Source organism: Mus musculus, chromosome 7 (genome assembly GCF_000001635.26).
Source record: "Mus musculus strain C57BL/6J chromosome 7, GRCm38.p6 C57BL/6J".
In the NCBI taxonomy this organism is placed as follows: Eukaryota; Metazoa; Chordata; class Mammalia; order Rodentia; family Muridae; genus Mus; species Mus musculus.
Window position 1 is genome coordinate 99,919,622 of NC_000073.6, and position 19,432 is coordinate 99,939,053.

The following is a 19,432-nucleotide window of genomic DNA, read 5'->3' on the forward strand; positions in this document are numbered from 1 at the left end:
TTAACAGTGTGCCCAACATCTTGCTACTCTAGAGACCAAGTGCCCAGCACTGTCTTCAAGTCTCCAACTGGCAGCATGGTCACTTTAAGCACTTTCCCTTGAAGGTCTTGGACCAGGTGACAAAGGTCCCACATCCTGCCTCACCATGTGTGACATCAACTCAAAATGGTCTTCCAGGTTCATTTTCTGAGTTTAAAAGGAACAGGTAAACATTTGTTCTCTTTTAATGTGAAACTATGTCAAAGGTGTTTTTTTTATGACTTTCTAGCAATGGTTCCAAAGAAGGATATTTTTAAAAAACCAGATTGCTAAGAGTGGCCATAAGGTGCAAGGATAATGGCGTCCCCAAGTCATTCTTTACTCTTGGTACCTTCAGAGGAACAGGAGTGGTCACAGGAGATCAGGAGACAGTAAGTAATGTCCATTAGAACACGTCAAAAGGCACATTGTTCCCTGTGAAGACCCCACTCCAGTGCTTCCTGCTCATGGCGAATGCCAAAGTGAGGCATTCTAACCCAGCCCCGAGAGCACTAACCCAGGCACCCCCCAGCCCCGAGCGCACCCAAACACCTGCTGCCTTCAGCTTAGGCCACACTGAGACGCAGCTCTCCAGACTGATCAGAAATAGTCTGTTTGCTTTCATGAGTCTGCTTTACTGCATTTTCAACTTGGGCCTTGCCTGGAACAGGCACATACACATTGAAGAATGCACTTTGGTACTGTGTTAATCATCCATCAATCATCCCACTTGATTCCATACCATTCCTTTGTGGTAAAAGCATCCCTGACAGGGCATACCTTGTCCCAAGTCCCTCTATCAAAAGGCTCTTTAGGAGTCAAGGGGATACAGACAGCAGTGGCAGCCCACCAAGATCCAGGGCCCCTTCTCCAATTCTAATGTAAACAGGTTGAATAAACCACAATCATCAGACCACAAGGAGCTGTAACAGGTGGCCTAAAGCCAACAGACAACCATTCTATTTCTAGGTGGAAAGGTTTCCCTCCTGGCTCTTAGGACAACTATATTTATACAGTTATAAGTAAACAGTGTTATCAGGTAGAAAAAAAAACAAACATAGTTGGCATTTCAGCTAGTTATTTCCCGTCTTGCATAGTCTGTCTGCTTGCTTTGCTGGTGGTTATGCCTGAGCAAACTGGGATCTGCTGGGCTCCACTGAGGCTCGGTTTGGAGGGCAGGTAGCAGCTAGAGAGACCCTGGCTGCAGCTGCAGGTATCTGGAACCACGTTGAAGCTGCTCCCGGCCCAGCTTGACATCCGAAGGCTGAACTGTCTGTGCCTCAAACGCAGCACTGGGAAGGGCATGAGCAAGTCTGGCCTTAGCATGGCCTTGTCTAACTCCTCCTAGACCCAAGACTCCGAAGAGTGAGGGAGTGAGGGACCTCAGAGTCTAGGGTCAGCTCTCGTGTGGTGTAAGTTCCCACACTCCTGGCAACAAACTTAGGAAACACAAGAGTGCATTTTCCCCCTCAGAAAAAATCCTGCCAATACACAAAGCTGTCTACTCATGGGGACATGGCACTTTTTCCTCCATCCTGTATGACTAAAAATTGGTAACCTCTGTGTACCTCCAAGTCTCTTCCACAGAACAATCCTCAGAATGCTACCATGGATAACAATCTGGGAAATGTGCATCTCTGTCATCTCTGCCCCTGCCCACCCCCCACCAAAAAAAAAAAAAATTCTGTGCAGCAGCCTCATCCTCAAATCCTGCTGCGTTCTAAGAACTCCAGCTCCATCCATCCTAAGGGCTCAGTCTAAAGAGGACTGTACGGCTGGTGAGGAAAGGGCTGGCTAAGGAAGGGTTAGGACCCTATGGAGTTTGAGTGAAAGAAACCGCCAAGGCTGTTAATTAAAACCACAGCTACTCCAACCAAAATCTCACCAATGACTTAAATCACACTACGGGGTACCCCCTACTAAGTACTTTATATAGTGTGGGTGTATTCAGGAGATACAGGTATTTCTTAACTGAAGAAAACAGAAGAAACAAACATCATAAAACCTGTCATTTGGATGTCCCCTTCACAAACCACATAACTTTCACAATTATTTGGGCCCTGGAGCACTACAGTGGGAACCAGAGCTGTGGGTCTTCATTTAAAGGTAGGGGTTGATGCTGGTCCAAATTTAACCCAATGATGGGCTAGCTAGCTATCCCTACTGGCTCTCTGCTTCAATGACAAGCTAGAAAGAAAGCCCAGTCACTGCCACTGTCAGCTTGGGATGCACTAGGAGGTCACTCAAGTGAAGGACAGGCTTTGTCAGGGCGATCCAGACTTGACTCCTTTCTTGGGATTTGAGCTAAATGCAGCCTTTGAACAGGGGAGACTAGTCTATAATCACTGCAGGGAAAATCCATTCTTCCTTGGGAAAATTACTTAGGAAAAAGCAGAGTTAATCAAACTCAGAAATACTGATAAGGTATAGAAAATGTGAGTGATCTGCTGAGCCAGATCTCCTGAACAGGAACATTGTAGAGCATTGCCAGGGATGGAACGGCCTTTCAAAGTTCATGGATATACTCTTGGGTCAAGCGCATCCATGCACACTGCACTACACATGGCCCAGCACAGGGTGGCAGGTCTAAGAGCTCAGAAGTGCCTTCTGAATGAACACAGCCTCCCTCACTAGCCTCCCATTTTAGTCAGTGGCCAGTTTGTAATCAGACAATAACTAAATAGCTTTAATTTTTGAGGGGCATTTTACCTTAAAAAAAAAAAAGACTTAAAAAAAAAAAGTACTTCTTCCATAATCAAAGAATTTTTTTTTAAATAAATGAGGTCAGTTAGGAAGGATTTCTAGTCAAGTCTCAGGCAGACTTTTTTCTTTCTTTCTTTTCTTTTATTTAAAGAGGCAACTAAGGGCCCGAGGCCAGAGGCTGGGTGCTGGCAGAGTACTAAGGGCCCGAGGCCAGAAGCTGGGTGCTGGCAGAGTACTTCCCGACTTGATACCAGCACATCAGGCCCAGATGATTTAGATGACTTCTTCAAACAGGTATAAGGGTTCCCCTCTAGAGAAGGGCTACCAAGCCCTCTTGAGGCATAGCACATCTCTTGGATTCCCCATCAGAAAGACTTAGCCTCCTGTCTCTCCTAGTTTCCTCTTTGCACACACACTAAGGAGCACAGCAGAATGTGGGCAGTGTGCAGGTCGCTAGGACTGCAGTGACTGCAGCTAGTTCTAGCTGTAAAAGGATGTCTTCCACTCAAGCTCACCAGCCTCCCAAGCGTTCTCTTCCCTGGTCCATTTTCTCCTATGGGATCCCCATCAGCAACTGTAGCTGCAATGGACTTCAGTCAAACACCAAGATGGGGAATTCTCAGAAATGAAGTGTTCAGGTTTCACTGAGTTTGAGAGCATCTTGTATGCAGATACGTTAGTAGTTTTTCCATTTTCAAGGGTAAGCAAACTAAAGAATAAGCCACGCCTTCCCAACATAAACTGTTTTGCCTCTATTTCAAGGGCCACTGCTCTCAGCAGGAATTATGGGAAAGAACACTGTCTACAGTCCTTGGGGTCTCCCTGGGGGGTGGGGTGGGGTACAGAGGGACAGCCCAGTGTCTGCAACACTCACTCAGCAGCAACAGCACCTGAGCCCACACTTGTTGCCACTGCTGCGCACTCTACTCAAGGTAGTCACTAGGGGCAGGGGAATATTTAAAATATATATCTTTCATCTATTAAAATATTTTATCTTCTTACCAAAACCAAAAATTAATTCCAACTGAAAGTGTTTTTCTAAGCACTAGTGACATATAAAAGGGTGGCAAGTGGAAAAATAAGTGTCTTTAAAGCTACCCAGTAAGCCTAGCCTTCCAATAATAATTACTAAGCTCATAAAGGAAATACATGACTTGGTAGACATTTCTAAGTTTTCTCTAATGGGATTTTCCGGTGTCCGCAGCCGGGGCCAGCTCTCCTCCCTGGGGTGCTGGCCTGCCTTCCCGCAGCCCTGAAAAGCCCTAAGTTGCCTAGGATGGGGAGTAAAGCCGTGTGAGTATAAAGTAATGAGACTATTTCATGTTTTAAAAACACACACACACTCCAGACTCACACAGTTCCTGCCAGAGCAGCCTCTGAAGCCACCTTGCTAATGGCCACCTTACACATCAAACATTCCTGCGAACAGTCAACTATGAGCTGCAGAGAAATTAAGTTCTGTCTGCTTCAAGGGACATAGTGCTTGGGAGTCCACATCCTTCTTCCCACCTTCAGAAGCTTCAACCAGTTTCTGTCTAACTCCAAATCTGAAGTTCTCTCTTCTAGAATTCCCAGAGACTGACATCTCCCTTGGCACAGAAAAGTGAGTCTAAGCTCCAGCTACTTCTAGCTTCGAACGTTTCAGAAGCATTCTGATCAGATGACTATGGAGTATCTTGCTGGGACCTTTTAAAGGGAACAAAAGTGTAAAAGCTCTGGAAGGTTTGTGAAAATGACAGTCACATGACTATGTAACAGCTCACACACACAGGAAAGGCCAGCCCACCTGAGAGTCCCTAAAACCGTATCATAATCCTATTCTCAATAAGCCCAGAAGGGCAGAAGCACCAAGCACCACCAGGGATGCAAAAGACACACGGTGTCAAGCTGCTAAGAAAAATAAACCCCAAAGGTCCATGGGACTGAATTGACCAGCTGCATCCAGCTAGATACCTTGTTTCCACAGTATGGAGTTTCAGCTTTGTCCTTTGCCTGACTTTAGGGAAGTTTTGCCATTGCCATGTGGGAAGTAGTAAGGAAACCTCCCAGTTCGGCCCCAGGCGAGGGCTCCCGGGAGAAGAGGAGCAGTAAGCAGGCAGGGAAGTCACTCCAGTCCTGCTTTCCATCCCGGCAAGGTGAAGTGCTTCTAGGTGGGCTTTGCACTGTCATGTTCAGTCATGGCCCTGGCGTGCCCTAGGCTGTACTTCCTTTGGACACCCTGTGATTGTAGAGAATCCATGGGACTTGTGGCCTGAGAGCCAGTGGTCAGTCTGGGCTAGGCCACCTGGCAGCTAAGAGAACCTGGACATCCAGCTGACAGCACTTAGCAATCAGGTCGCAGGAAGACCAGCGTCAGCCACACTGCTTCAATCAAATGTCATAGTTTAGACAAAGAATGCAAATAATTTCTGTAGAGGTAAAAGTTCTGAGCTCAACTGACTTGGGTATGTAGAAATAACATGTAGCGAAGGGGAGGGAAGATGAATGTGAGCATCTATTTATCTTGGCTCTTCCAAAGTACTGGCACTGCTTGTCTCTGAAAAGAATCCATGTTTATCTGCAAGGCTAACTTAAACACCACTCTGTGGGAAGAAGCCAGGGGCTTTATGAGTGTGAGAAGGTATCCATCCCATCTCCCTACCATCTCTAACACTGGCCCTCACATTCATGAATGAGGGCCACTCCCAAGCTCACTCCAAGTGGGTACTGCCAGATTTGGGCCCAGAAGCCTTCAGAGTTGGCTCACTCAAAGAGTGAGGAGTACTGGCCCTGGTCCTAGAAAGCCAAAGATGCCGACACTTGGCTTTTGAATACCAAGGCTCTGGATCCTCTCAGAACCATAGCAGACAGTGGTTTGCCATTGAGAGAAACTCAAAATGAGAACATTCAGCTAGCTCTTTTGGATAAATGACAGGTCAAGGACCTCTGAAGCAGGTAACATTATTCTATACATCAAGTGCTACTTGGCCCCAGCCAAGCTGCTGGACCTCAAGAGATACTGATCTACGCTTCCTTTTCGCCGGCTCATAGTCCGCCTCTCACTGTCAAACATGCGATGTGACTGCAGAGCCAGCTGCTGGTCCTCTTCCTCCTGCTGCAATTTCCGCCCCACCTCAAGCAGCCCTGGGTCCTTGGGGGCCAGATCCATGTCACTGCTCGGTGGTCGCAGTTTTTTAACACCGTTTTGTTCCAAGTGCTTGGTCTTACAGCGCCTTTTCCGGCCTCTGCGCAGGGAAGGAATCGGCTCCTCTCCTAGGCTGTTGACCAGAATGCCATTACCCAGATCAAAATGATTGAGTGTCTTCAGTTGTTGTTTTGTTTTGAGGACCCCACCCAAAACATCATTTTTGGGTAGCAGTGAATTAACCGCTGCAGTCTTCATGACTGTGCTTATGCAAGTTTTGACTAATGTGGCGTCCACGGTGGACCCTGACTCCTCACACTGCTCCCGTTCCAGAGAAGGCCCACTGGAGGCTCCTCCGTGCTCCGAGGAATGGCAGGTTTCCAGTGAGAACTCACGGCTCCGTTTTCTAACACAGTCCTGTTCTACTTTGGTCTGGTTAACAGAGGGGAAGCACTCAAGGGCAGTGGAGGTGGGCCCAGCACACTCGGAGAGCACCTGGACCCTGGACAGCCTTGTATTAAAGGCCAGAGACGGCCTCTCCTTGCTGGAATGGATTGTGTCAGAACCTGGAAACTCTTCCCCTGCTTCAGGAGCCAGGGAGGTGAGAGTGGCTTTGGAAAGGGTCTTCTTGATCTGCCGCTCCTGGAAGATCTGCTCCCACTTCTTGAGGATGCGAGGGCTGGCCTCATATGAAGTCTGCTTCTGCAGGCTTCTGGTCAGGTTGCGAGGGGTTGACTTGATGATGAGAGGACTGAGCACCCGGCCATCAGGGAGTCTCTTGGGAGGGGTGCATGGCGAGCAGACGATGGGCTTGAAGTGGTTTAGCTCTTCAGAGATGCTGTCATTGCTTTCAGGGCTGATGGAGCGCTCTGGCTTATGCAAGGAAGCCAAGGATGAAAGGGAGCCGAAGGGCAGGCGCTTTTCGATGGTTAAGTCAGGGGCAGAGAGGCAGCGGTTGTTTTGAGTAGACAAGAGAACACCAATAATGGGGGTGGAGCCTGGAGTTATAGTTGTGATCTGAAAGAAATATAAAAGATCATGTGTGTGGTTTTTTTGACTTTTTTAATCTTTTATCTTTTAAAACTTGTATATGTGGTTCTGTATGTACGTGTATGTACAGGTGTCCAAAGAGGCCAGAAGAAGGTGCTGGATCCCCTGGGGCTAGAATTATGGGAAGCAAAGGCCCGATGTAGTCTAGGTCTCTGCAAGAACAAGTGCTCTTAACTGCTGAGCCTTCCCTCCAGCTCTCTCGCACATGCATTTTTTTCTACGTAAGTCCTTTAGATGTGGGGGGAGGGGTAGAGAAGGAAGGTAAAGGAAGGGTGGTGTGAAAAAATGGGAAAAATTCCTAGCCTAACTCATACACATCAGTAAGAGAGTTAGCAACATCAAAACCTGAAGATGGATCTTGCCTAGACCAAACCTTCTGAAAGGTTTCTATAATGGCTCCCCATCTGTCTACTAATTTGAACCTTCTTCCTTCATGTCTTTTTGCAGGATTCTCTAGATGATTAATCTAATCTGCCTGGGATTCCCTCTGCCCTGTGCAGGGAGCTTCGTGTGCTGAGGTGGAGGATGCAGAATGGCGGAGCGCCGCAGCAGCCCCAGGCTGACCACACCTCGTACCTTGGCTCTGTTGGGCGGAGCTGTTCTGAGCCTGCTCCTCACTCTGTCCTGAACTGTGTCGCTGCAGCTCTGACTTCTCTGCACCTTGGTGTTTAACTTCCTAAAAAAGAATACACAGTTACAATTAGTCCATACATGAGTTTAGAAAATGGTGACAATCTCTTTCCATTCTAAGCCATTTCTCAAGAAAGACAATCCCCATAGGTAGCTAGAATAGAAAACGGGTTAATTTAGCAACCAAATGCAAAAGAGAAAAAGGCTTCCAAAGTCTTCCAGACACATGATTTTTATCTTATGTATTATAACTTTACAATTGTTGTTCTATTTATTTTTTGTGTGTGGGTGTTTTGCCTGCACATACATCTGTGCAGAACATGTAAACCTGTGCCATGGAGGCCAGAAGAGGGCGCTGGATCCTCTAGGATTGAACTACAAGTGTTTGTGAACTGCCATGTGCAATCCAATCTGTGTCCTCTTAAAGAGCAGCCTGTGACCATAACCACCGAGTCAACTCTTGAGCCCTTGTGTTATGACTTGCAAACCACACTCCACAGCACCTGCACTGAGCACTGCAGTCCACTGTGTTAGCATGCCAAATGAAGTAACAGAATAGCCCTTACATAGCTAAAATACAACCTAAGTGTTTAGGTTGTTACCTCTGGGTCTTTGATTTATTCTGAACTAATCCTCTGCATGTGGTAAGGGCCTGGAGGTCTAACTGCCTGTCAGCTGTCCCTGTGCCAGACAGAATCTACTGTAGAACTGCGTGCACACACAGGTGGTCACCTACACCACACTACAACTAACGTTTCCAATGACTCCAAATAGAAATTATTCCCTCAATTGATACTATTTAGCTCTTAAACAGAATGCAGCGTATAAACTCTTTTGTAGACAGGACTTTTAATGTCAGAGTTGGCTCAGGGAAAACAAGGAGGCAGGGGTGGGGTGGGGGGGGGAGGGCAGGGATTACCCCCCAGAATTCTCTGCATCTTGCATCTCCAGAGAAAGCCTGTCTAGCACTCAGAATTCTACTCCAGCACCTGCGTGGTTTCTCCCATCCTATGTCTCATGGCCCCACGGTGTTAGTGGGAGAAGATGATGACTGTAACACATATTTGTACTTTAGCAAGAAAATTCAGCACTTAAGGAAAGTCTCTCTCAGTTCTGGAGCAAACAACTGCCACTCTAAGACGACAGTTCTAAGAAGCAAGCTGGGTTGATACTTAGAAAAACATTAGAATTCATTTGCACTGCTAGAAGCCACACACATTGCCAGTCACATAAGCCATCCCAAAATGCTTTGTAAATAATGAGCACTTGGACCAGGGATTTAGAGATGAAAGATGGCATTAGTATTTCAAATACATGACTTTGGGTGAGGCAAACAGACACTGAGAGGAGAGAGTGAAGAAAGAAGAGCTCGCACCGTTCAGCAGAGCAGCTCTGGAACACTGGGTTTGATGCCACTGGAAGGGGAGCTGAAGCCACACCTAAACCCCGAGCTCCAGATTCGGTACTGGGGAATTAACAAGAGTCTTCACACCAGGCCAGGAACCCATCTGGTCAGGGGCAACGGCCCAGCTGACAGTTGACTTGTCTAGTTTCAGGTCCAAATTACAGACACACTCATGTCAACTGTGGGTAGCACAACTGTCCCTTCAACTCCGTATTGGTGAAAGAAAAAACCTAGGGGCAAACTCACATTTGTGATGAAGCGTACAATGAAGATCGACAGAAGTTCCTGACAGTGAAAATATTTTTGATAAACGTCAACATCACTGATCCTTTCTCTGTCATTTAGAGAGGAAAGTACATTTTAAGCAGCAACTCCAGGCAAAGCACTAGACACGAGCTGATGAGCTAATTCAAAGGCACATCTAGTTCCTGAAGGCCACCACATTAGAGACTGTCCTGAGGGGCAGCAAGTGCACAGCTAAGCTCAGAGTCTGTCCTAAGCGCTGCAGCTCTCATGCTCCTGCATGTTGATTCCCAGCTGGGCGGCTCCCTGACAAGAGGCAGGTTTTCTTCCCAGAGAGTGATCTTGCCACCCTTGTTGAGAATCAACTGACCGCAAATGTATAGATCATTTCTGGACTCTTAATGCTAAATCCATTGCTCTCTGTCTGTCTCCTAGTCCGGCACTGCACTATTTCAATCGCTGCCATCAACCTCTGTCCTTTCTCTGGGCAGCTTTGGATATGTGGGATCTCCTGGGATCCCACATGAGAACTTTAGCATCAGTCTACATTTCTGCAAGGAAATCCACTAGAACTTTAGCATGTGTTATACTGAACTTTAAGAAACTACTCAGGGATTACTGACATTGTAACAACATTAAGTCTACCAATTCATGAACAAGATGCCATTGCATTTATTGAGATTCTTCTAACATCAAACTTTGGAATTTTCAGTATTAAAGTTTTATGCTCCCGTGGTTAACTTTATTTCTAATTATTCTTTTTTGTTGTTGGTTTTTTTTGTTTTGTTTTTTGTTTTTTGTTTTTTTTTTTTTTTGTTTTTTGTTTTTTTGGTTTTTTTTTTTGAGACAGGGTTTCTTGTGTAGCCCTGGCTGTCCTGGAACTCACTTTGTAGACCAGGATGGCCTCCAACTCAGAAATCCGCCTGCCTCTGCCTCTCGAGTGTTCTATTTTTTTTTAATCCTAGTAATAGATCAAAATGGAATTGTTTCTTTTTTTCATTGCACTTTTAAATTGTTCACTACTAATATATAGAACTTTGGTATAGAAAATTATTGAAGAGAAAACTGACTCCCCTTCAAGTTGCCCTCTGACCTCCACAGGAACACACACACACACACACACACACACGCACGCGCACACAAATGCACACACATAATAAGTGTAAAAGATAAATAAATGAAACTCTTAATGAAGACTAGATAGGATATTAATAAGTATAAGAGTGTATAGAAACAATAATTTTTTAAATTATGTCATGTTGGTAAGCCATTTTGTCTGATCTGAAATCTCCCCAAAGCTCAACCCCCTGACAGCCCAGATAACAAGGAAAACACAGCCCAATGCGGAGCTCTTAGCAAGAGAAGAGATACACATCAACCAGTTTCCCCGAGTGAGCTTACAGAATCACAGTTTCAGTTCAAACTCAATGGAGAAACAGGGATGAGGAATAAAGCAAAATAATGGTTTTAAAATTAATTAATTAACTAATTAATTAATTAAGCTTTTCATGCATTTAGTTTTATTTTATTTTGTAAAATATCCTACTTAGGTTCAAATTAATTTTTCTAATAAATGTATATCTAGAAATGATCTTTGATTAACTTATTATTCTGGTTATCTGAAAGAATCACAATCTCACTGGATGACTACAGAACCCTCTTACTTTGTTTCTTCTACAAAAGTGAGTTGATCTGTTGACAGCATCTGCAGGCAGAATCTACTCATGTGCTTCACCCATGGCCGCCCCGCAGGGGCCATTTGCCTGCTTGCCTGCTTCTGTGCTTAAGGAAAACATGCTTACAAAGCAGACAAGAAGGACAAGTGGCAGCTTCATTTGATGAAAATATAATTATAAAAAAAAAAAATCTAAAATTGTTACCTGGGAACTCTCTTTAGGAAACAAATTTTCAGAGAAAGCCTATTCATTTTTTTGTTACTTAATAGAAAAAAATAGCTTGGGCGGCAGAGGCAGGCGAATTTCTGAGTTCGAGGCCAGCCTGGTCTACGGAGTGAGTTCCAGGACAGCCACGGCTACACAGAGAAACCCTGTCTCAAAAAAACAAAAACAACAAAACAAAACGAAAAAAATAGACTTGAAATCTCTCCAAACTATAAACAATGCTAGTATATTTATGTAGTAAAATATAAACAACACAGATTTTATCATTTTAACTATTTTAAATTTATTAGATGGTTGTACAACTAGCATCAAGTTAACTTTCTCATTGTCTATAACTACACATCACTGTCAGCATTATAACCTTTCACTGTTTTCCTAAAATCTGAAAACAGTTTCAAGTGGACATAACAGTTTCTGAGCTACAGAGCAGGCCCACCCTAACAGGAGACCCGTCAGCATTCCTGTACTCAAGTTTTCTACCAGGGGCTCCCACTGTACTGAAGATCATTGCCCCGCTAAAGACATCGGGTTTGTTTTCGGTCATGTGTTTGGGTTTCGAATTGACTTGGCAGTGCTGGAGAACAATCTCACCACCGCTTGCTTGCTAGGCAAGTACTCTTCCACTAAGCCATACCCCTAATTTAGGCATCTTTAAATAAAAATTATGTTTAAGGACATATTTATTCAATGCCGCATCATTTATATCAACAATCAACAGCATGGAGGGGCAAACAGTCAACTACTTTAAAGGCCCTTTTTTGAATGTTCTGGAGTAACTTTCCACAGAACAGCAATTAAAATGGCTGCTACACAGTCATGAGAGTCTTTGGGCTCCCTGCCCATACATGAACACTGTCTAAAGCACGTCCTTTCCAGAGCAGCCAGGCCTTGCCACCCCTGTGCTGGGCTGAGCTCAAACTCTTGTAGCCTGTGTCTTCCCGTTACTTCTCCATCTTTCCTTTCTGCTAAGCTGGTATCTAGCAGTAACCAACATCCTCTGACCCAGCCTGCGACCCCAGAACTGGGGGAGGCTGGGGAGAGAGGACTGAGAGAGTAAGGCTGGCCTAGGTGACAGAGCCAAAAAACGAAACCCAAAACAAAAGGGAAACATCCTACCAGCGCCACAGCTGCTGCTACTGCTGGAAGTGCCACAGCCACTTGTGTCTCAGGGTTTGGCAAAGGAGTAGCCTCCATCATCACAGGAGACAGGCTACACAGAGAAACCCTCCATGGCTCGAAAGCCTGAAGACTGATCACCATAAATGGCAAATCCACTACCTCTAAGACTGTGTCTACCATTACCAAATCCACTGTAGCCATCCCTGCTGCCACAATATTCTCTAGCTTAACTGCCAGCATGGATGCTGTAATGATCACTAGTGATGGTTCCTGCACAACCAAACTTGCCCCCAGCTCCAAGCTTGCTCCCCTGACCACCAAAGTATCCAGGACAATTTCAGCCCCTTCAGCTAGAAGAAATGCAAGGCACGCCCTGCTTCCAGGAGGCATTCCTCACTTTACAGCTGTGACTGTGAATAGGACAATATTTCTGGACAGTCATGTCTACGCTGCCATGGCCATCAAGGTTACATAAGTAAAGTTCCTCTTCTAGATCCTGCTGCAGTAAGTCAGGATTTCAGTCACTTCAAATTCCCCATGCTGTTCTACATAATCTCTTAAATTTATGGTGGGGCTTAGTCATCAGGAAGTGGCATTGTTTTTAAAGGACCAGGAGGTGTGGCCTTGTTGGACAAAAGGTATCACTGGGAGTAGGCTTTTAAAATGCACACTAGGCCCAGTCTCTGTCCCTCTCCCTCTCCCTTTCCATCTCCCTCTCTCTCTGTCTATGAATCAGATGCAGCTCTCAGCCATTGCTCCAGCGTCATGTCTGCTTGAGTGCTGCCATGCTTCTCACCATGAGGATGTTGGACTAAGCCTCTGAAACGGTAAGCAAGGCTCTACTTAAATGTTTTATTTTGTAAGAACTGCCTTGGTCATGGTGTCTCTTCACAACAGAACACTGACTAAGATAATGTTTCTCAAGTATGCTCTCTAATGCTCCTGATAAAAATCTTCCACAGTGAAGTGGGTGCCTCATTTTGGAGATTCTCCTGAGATCACTCACCCTCTGTAGATCTACGCTTTCATCTACCCTGTGAGGCCTCACAGGTGTGTCTGCATACACCTCTTTTACAATGGTCTAAGTGACAACCCCACAGCGCTTGAAGAATTTAGCATTTGGCTATCTCATTACTACATGTCCATGAATGTCCCTGTTGCCACATTGGCTTCCCAGACCATCGTGTGGCTGCTTAGGTTTTGTTGGAGACTCTGATTTGGACAGGACAGCTATGGGAGATAGAGTCCAGTGATGCTTCCTTGTGGGGTGGTCAAGAGCATATGTGATCCAATCAACTGTCTCAAGAACTAAACTAACAACTGAACTTCACCTGACTTGAATATTTGTAAGATGAGCCCTGAGATCCGAGTTGCATGATACTAACTTTAATGGGAGCTAACAAAGTCTGCAGTCAGTGTTTGCATATTAATTGGTCCCATCATGCAAGGATAGGCTAGGAAACAGAAAAGAAGAAATGGCAGAGATGTTCCCCAAGCATACTCCTCTGTGCTTGTGCAATTCTGTCCAAGACAGAATGATTTTTAAGGCTTTTATGTAATGGCATATTAACCCACAGGTCCTCGTTCAGAAGGATGAATTATACCAGTACAAAGGCAGAGCTGAAATTGGTAATAAGCAATTTACCCATTCAACATCAACTCCAACTGGTACAATGTTTCTTTGGTACAAGAATATTAATTTATTTTTCTAAGTTATTTCACATAATAATATTAATTACAGATGTCATAAAACATTAGTTTTGGTGTATATTTACTGTGATTTCTGGCTTTATTAGAAAAATGATTTTATTTCCTCCCTGTTTTATAACCATTAAGATATAACAATGATTGGGTATACACAACCACATACAAAATCACAAAGTGACAACTATTCTGCTTTGTGGAGCTGGAAGGACATCTGACTTCCAGCTCACACACAGTGAGTCCATCTTTATCACAGGCTTACCTAGTTCTAATTCTATCGACTAAGCTGTCTAGCACAGTAGTTCTCAACCTTCCTACTGCTGTGACCCTTTGACACAGTTCCTAATGGTGTGACTATACCCAATCATAAAATTATTTTGTTACAACAAAATAACTGTAATTGTGCTACAGTTAGGAGTTGTAATGCAAATATCTGATATGCAGGATATCTGACGTGTGACCCCTGTGAAACTCCAAAGGGGTCACAACTCACAAGTTGAGAAACACTAGTCTAGGACAAATTACACATGTGGAAACATGTAAAGAAGGGTCCTCGAGAAGTTACTAGTACTTCAGAGAAGCCTGGAGATCTGGTAACTTTTACACTTACAAGTCTTCAACAAAGGACACCAAACTGTTCCAGAAGAACATACACAAGGTTTCCGGAACAGACATTACACGGGGCCTTTCAGGACAGAACCTCTGACAAAGTTATTGAACTTGATAGTCTGCTGTAGTTACACACAGAGAACAGTAGCGTCTCCAGGAAAGAAGAGTGCATGTGTGTCCAGAGAGGCAGCAAGAAAGCCATCTACTACATACATAGTGTTGGCAAGAGCAGAATGAGCCCCAGCAGGAAGGACAAACACCACCAGCTTTAAGTAAAAGAAGACAACATGAGGTCAAGATCCCGCTTTATGGGCTGGTGAGATGGCTCAGTGGGTAAGAGCACCCGACTGCTCTTCTGAAGGTCCAGAGTTCAAATCCCAGCAACCACATGGTGGCTCACAACCATCCGTAACAAGATCTGACTCCCTCTTCTGGTGTGTCTGAAGAGAGCTACAGTGTACTTACATATAATAATAAATAAATCTTTTTTAAAAAAAAAAGATTCTGCTTTATACCCTAGTATAAATGGAGCACAACATGGAGTAGCCACTGCCAAAGAGTCTACTGAGTAAATGAATGTTTCCCTTCTTCCCCCTCCTCCCTCGGCCCCCCCCCCATTCCCTCCCTTTCCACCCCGTGCCTCCAGAGTCAAACAACCATCCAACCATACTCTTTTCCTCCCTAGGACCTGCAAAGCCTAAAGGATCCAGAAATTCCTTGACCAGGGTTTTAAAAACTTCCTGAAATCCATGTTAGATCTAGGCTAGGAAGAGACCCAGCCAGGACTCACTTGGCACACTTCAGGGGCCTTGTCTCAAAGAACAAGATGGATGGCTCCTGAGGAACGCCACATGAGATTAACCTTCAGTGCGCACACGCATGCATGCATGCTTGCCACACTCAGGTGAGCCCTTTCTCTGTAGTCCACATTTGGAAATTCAGCTCCCACCTCTTTTCACCCCTTCTACTCACCCAAAAGCCCTTTGTCATCCCACAAATGAAAGAACTCAGACTGAATTCAGCATCAGTCTTACCCTGCCAGGAACGCTAAGGAGCAGGAGCTGTTCTTAGAAACAAAGGCGGAGCGATGGGTCTGCATCATCTGGCCCCGAGAAGGCTCTTCATTCTCTGAATCCGAGAGACGCGCAGGACACTGTTAAAGAGACAAGGGAGACAAAGTGTTCTGTGGGATCTATCCTAGTATAGTTTCAAAGTCCATCTCTCTAACTCACTGTTCTGAGTTCCAGTTTGATCCCATTTTTTTTTCTAAAAATACTAATTGCAAATGTGACATTACCTGAAAATGTCCAAAATCAAATTAACCCATTATCAAATTGTGTATGATATTTTCTTCCAACTCTGGGAGAGAGACAACAGACTCAACACAAGGTAAGTAATGGCAATCTGTATTTTGGTCTCTTTTTATAACTAGTTTGGTACCAAGTGAACGAGCATTCAGATCAGATCTCCATCAGTGTCGCTGGTCTGTCTCCACTTCCTCTGTGCAGACCGTGCTGCTGAGAAGATCCTTCAAGCTGATAAGCACTAAATAAGCTACAGATAGCATTAGGGGAAAGCTTAATTTTATACCATTCACCAAATTACTTTTAACTGATGAAAACTAAGCTGCATTATTGCAAATAAATATCTACAAAGACAAAACTACCCTCCTCTCCATGCCTAACACCTGGAAACACGAAGTGAGAAATATTCACCTCTCACCTTTCACCTTGGATGTAAATAAACCTAAGGCATTATTGTGTCCTTAGGACAGTACAGAGCATGAAATGCTTTCAGGACTAGGCCACTGGAGGGCAGGGCTCCCTCACAACACAGAAAGAGCTCATCTACATCACACCTTCTCCAGGACATCTGGGCAATGAACATTCACACAGCCTCAAAGCACACTTCCTTTCCCCTGGCCTTCTGCTTGTAGTAATTTATCACAGTAGCATTTAAAGCAGTAAGGTCTCTCCAGGAGATCCCTCTGTGTGTGTGTGTGTGTGTGTGTGTGTGTGTGTGTGTGTGTGTGTGTGTACACTGTACTTTGAAAGTAGATCTGATTAGGATAATCACCAAAATGTCTGTAGGAAATATTTCTAGGTCATAGGATAATTAAACTTTCACCTCTGGTTTATAATCCTGAATATAACTATTGACTATAACAATTTTGCTTTCCAACAATTCATACCATTATTGGAGTAATGGTACTATAATAAAACAAATTAAGCATTGTGCCCATTTTATTTCTATTATAAAAACAATATATCATAATCTCTCTTTCTAGAATTCGTTCTGAGTTTAATTTCATGAGCATGCATCAAAAACTTGTGATGGGCAAGACATTGCGGGAGGCTTTTAGTTGGGTCAGACACATGTCAACAAGCAATCTGAGAGAAACAAACATAAAAATCTATAATGGGAGTATACAATCCCATAAAAGCCACAAAGTACTAAGGGTGAACTGAGGAGAGGAGGATGGGTGAAGTCTCTGCCAGTTTGCAGGTGACAGCTTTTAAATGGGACATGAAGACAAACAGTGACCTTCCCACCAGCAAGCTGTTGAGATGAGCCTGACATAGAAAAGTGGAGTGCGTATGTTGGCAGCAAACATCTCTCCTCTGAGAGCCGCAGAGCATCCTCACGGCTGGAAAGACTAGCTAGATTCATGTTTAAGGATGGAACTGGGTGCTGGCTGAAGAGTTCCCATTTAGTTCTAAAGAAATGTAGAGCCACTGAGGTTTGGTGGCAGGCAAGTGTAATGACAGTCTTATCATAACACAACCTTAATACGATGACTGGCTGTCCCCTGATATCATTTCAGGTTTTCTTGGGTCCCAATTTCAATATAATGAAATCATTTGCTCAAGACCAAACACTTGCTTTTCCCTAGCACAGGCTGGTCAATGGCCCCTCTCCTCCTCTGCCCAGCCTTTTTATTTTAGAGTCCCAATGAATTGCCCAAACTAGCCTTGAACTTATTTGAGGCCCAATTAGACCGTGAAGTTGCAGCCTTCTGACTTCAGTCTCTTCTAGTTGAGAGCACAAGTCTTTATCAGTCTAAAAACTATTTGTTTTTTTTTTTTTTTTTTTTGCTTTTTAAGACAGGATTTCTCTGTGCAGCCCTGGCTGTGCAGGAACTCACTCTGTAGACCAGGCGGTCCTCCAACTCAGAGAGATCCACCTGCCTCTGCCTCCCTAGTCCTGGGATTAATTATGTGTGCCACCATTGCCCAGCTTATCTAAAAATTACTAAAGTCATTTAAAAGTCTTCAAAACTGTAAAGGAGATAGGAAGGATAGAAAAGGGAGGACCACAGAAGTCCAAAGGCGTCAGATTTCACTCACTGTGCTTTGCATTGACAATGTTATGAACCTGACTATGGCCAATAAGAAAATCTGAGAATCTGTATTTTCCAGTTCCTTTAAAGAAGTAAATTGCACTGATGCAACTACTTTCTATTTCAAAGATAACAGTGCCAGAAGCAAAAAATTAAAATGACCCCCAGCCTCAACATGGAAGCAGTATTCTCTCTCTCTTTTTTTCTCTCTATTAAGATAAGATGGTGTTTCTTTCTTTTTTTTTTTTCTTTTTTTTTTTTTTGGATATTTATTTACATTTCAAATGTTATCCCCTTTCCCGGTTTTCCCCCCATCCCGGAAAACCCCTATCCCATTCTCCCTCCTCCTGCTTCTATGAGGGTATTCCTCACCCACCCAACCACTCCCACCTCTCTGTCCTCAATTCCTCTACACTGGGAATCTACCAAGGACCTCTCCTCCCATTGATGCATGACAAGGCCATCCTCTGCTACATATGCAGCTGGAGCTATGTGTACTCCTTTGTTGATGGCTTAGTCCCTGGGAGCTCTGGGGGGTGGGGTGGGGGAGGGTCTGGTTGGTTGATATTGTTGTTCTTCCTATGGGGTTGTAACCCCCTTCAACTCCTTCAGTCTTTTCTCTAACTCCTCTATGGGGGACCCAAAGCACAGTCCAATGGTTGGCTGAGAGCATGCATCTCTGTATTTGTAAGGCTCTGGCAGGGCCTCTCAAGAGACAGCCATATCAGGCTCCTTTCAGCATGTACTTCTTGGCATCCACAATAGTGTCTGGGTTTGGTAACTGTATATGGGATGAATCCCCAGGTAGGGCAGTCTCTGGGTGGCCTTTCCTTTATTCTCTGCTCTACACTTTATCTCCATTTTTGCTCCTGTGAATATTTTGTTCTCCTTCTAAGAAGGACCAAAGCACCCACACTTTGGTCTTCCTTCTTGAACTTCATGTGGTCTGTGAATCATATCTTGGTTATTTGGAGCTTTTGTGCTAATATCCACTTATCAGTGAGTGCATGCCATATGTGTTTTTTTGCAATTGAGGTACCTCATTCAGGATGATATTTTCTAGTTCTATCCATTTGCCTGTGAATTTCATAAATTCATCATTTTTGATAGCTGAGTAGTACTCCATTGTGTAAATGTACCACATTTTCTGTATCCATTCCTCTGTTAAAGGACATATGGGTTCTTTCCAGCTCCTGGCTATTATAAATAAGGCTATTATGAACATAGTGGAGCATGTATCCTTACTACATGTTGGAGCATCTTCTGGGTATATGCCCAAGAGTGGTATAGCTGAGTCCTCAGGTAGTACTATGTCCAATTTTCTGAGGAACCACCAAACTGATTGAGAGTTCATCTTCGTAGATTTTTCCTTTCACTAGTATGAAGTGTCCTTCCTTATCCTTTTTGATAACTTTTGGTTGAAAGCTGATTTTATTCGATATTAGAAGGGCTACTCCAACTTGTTTCTTGGGCCATTTGCTTGGAAAATTGTTTTCTAACCTTTTACTTGAGGTAGTATCTGTCACTAAGGTATGCAGAAAAATGCTGGGTCCTGTTTACATATCCAGTCTGTTAGTCTATGACTT

The 19,432-nt window shown here is 44.2% G+C and overlaps 1 protein-coding gene and 1 long non-coding RNA gene across 5 annotated transcripts in view; both read right to left on the reverse strand.

Annotated features, from left to right (window-relative positions):
* Window positions 1-632: 632 nt before the first annotated feature.
* The window catches only part of Rnf169 (ring finger protein 169), a 61,077-nt gene continuing 42,277 nt past the window's right edge, over window positions 633-19,432 (reverse strand). For all 4 annotated transcript variants that reach the window (XM_006507185.4, NM_175388.3, XM_030241982.1 and 1 more), the window contains 3 exons: window positions 15,541-15,659; window positions 7,472-7,571; window positions 633-6,862 (listed from right to left, as the gene is read on the reverse strand). In XM_006507185.4, coding sequence (XP_006507248.1) covers window positions 5,681-6,862; window positions 7,472-7,571; window positions 15,541-15,659 — 1,401 coding nt within the window. In that variant the 3' untranslated portion in view covers window positions 633-5,680. The remainder of the gene's footprint in view (window positions 6,863-7,471; window positions 7,572-15,540; window positions 15,660-19,432) is intronic.
* Gm5115 (predicted gene 5115) lies at window positions 10,019-13,271 on the reverse strand. Its single transcript, NR_163856.1, has one exon. It is a non-coding gene; the product is annotated as a predicted gene 5115 (long non-coding RNA).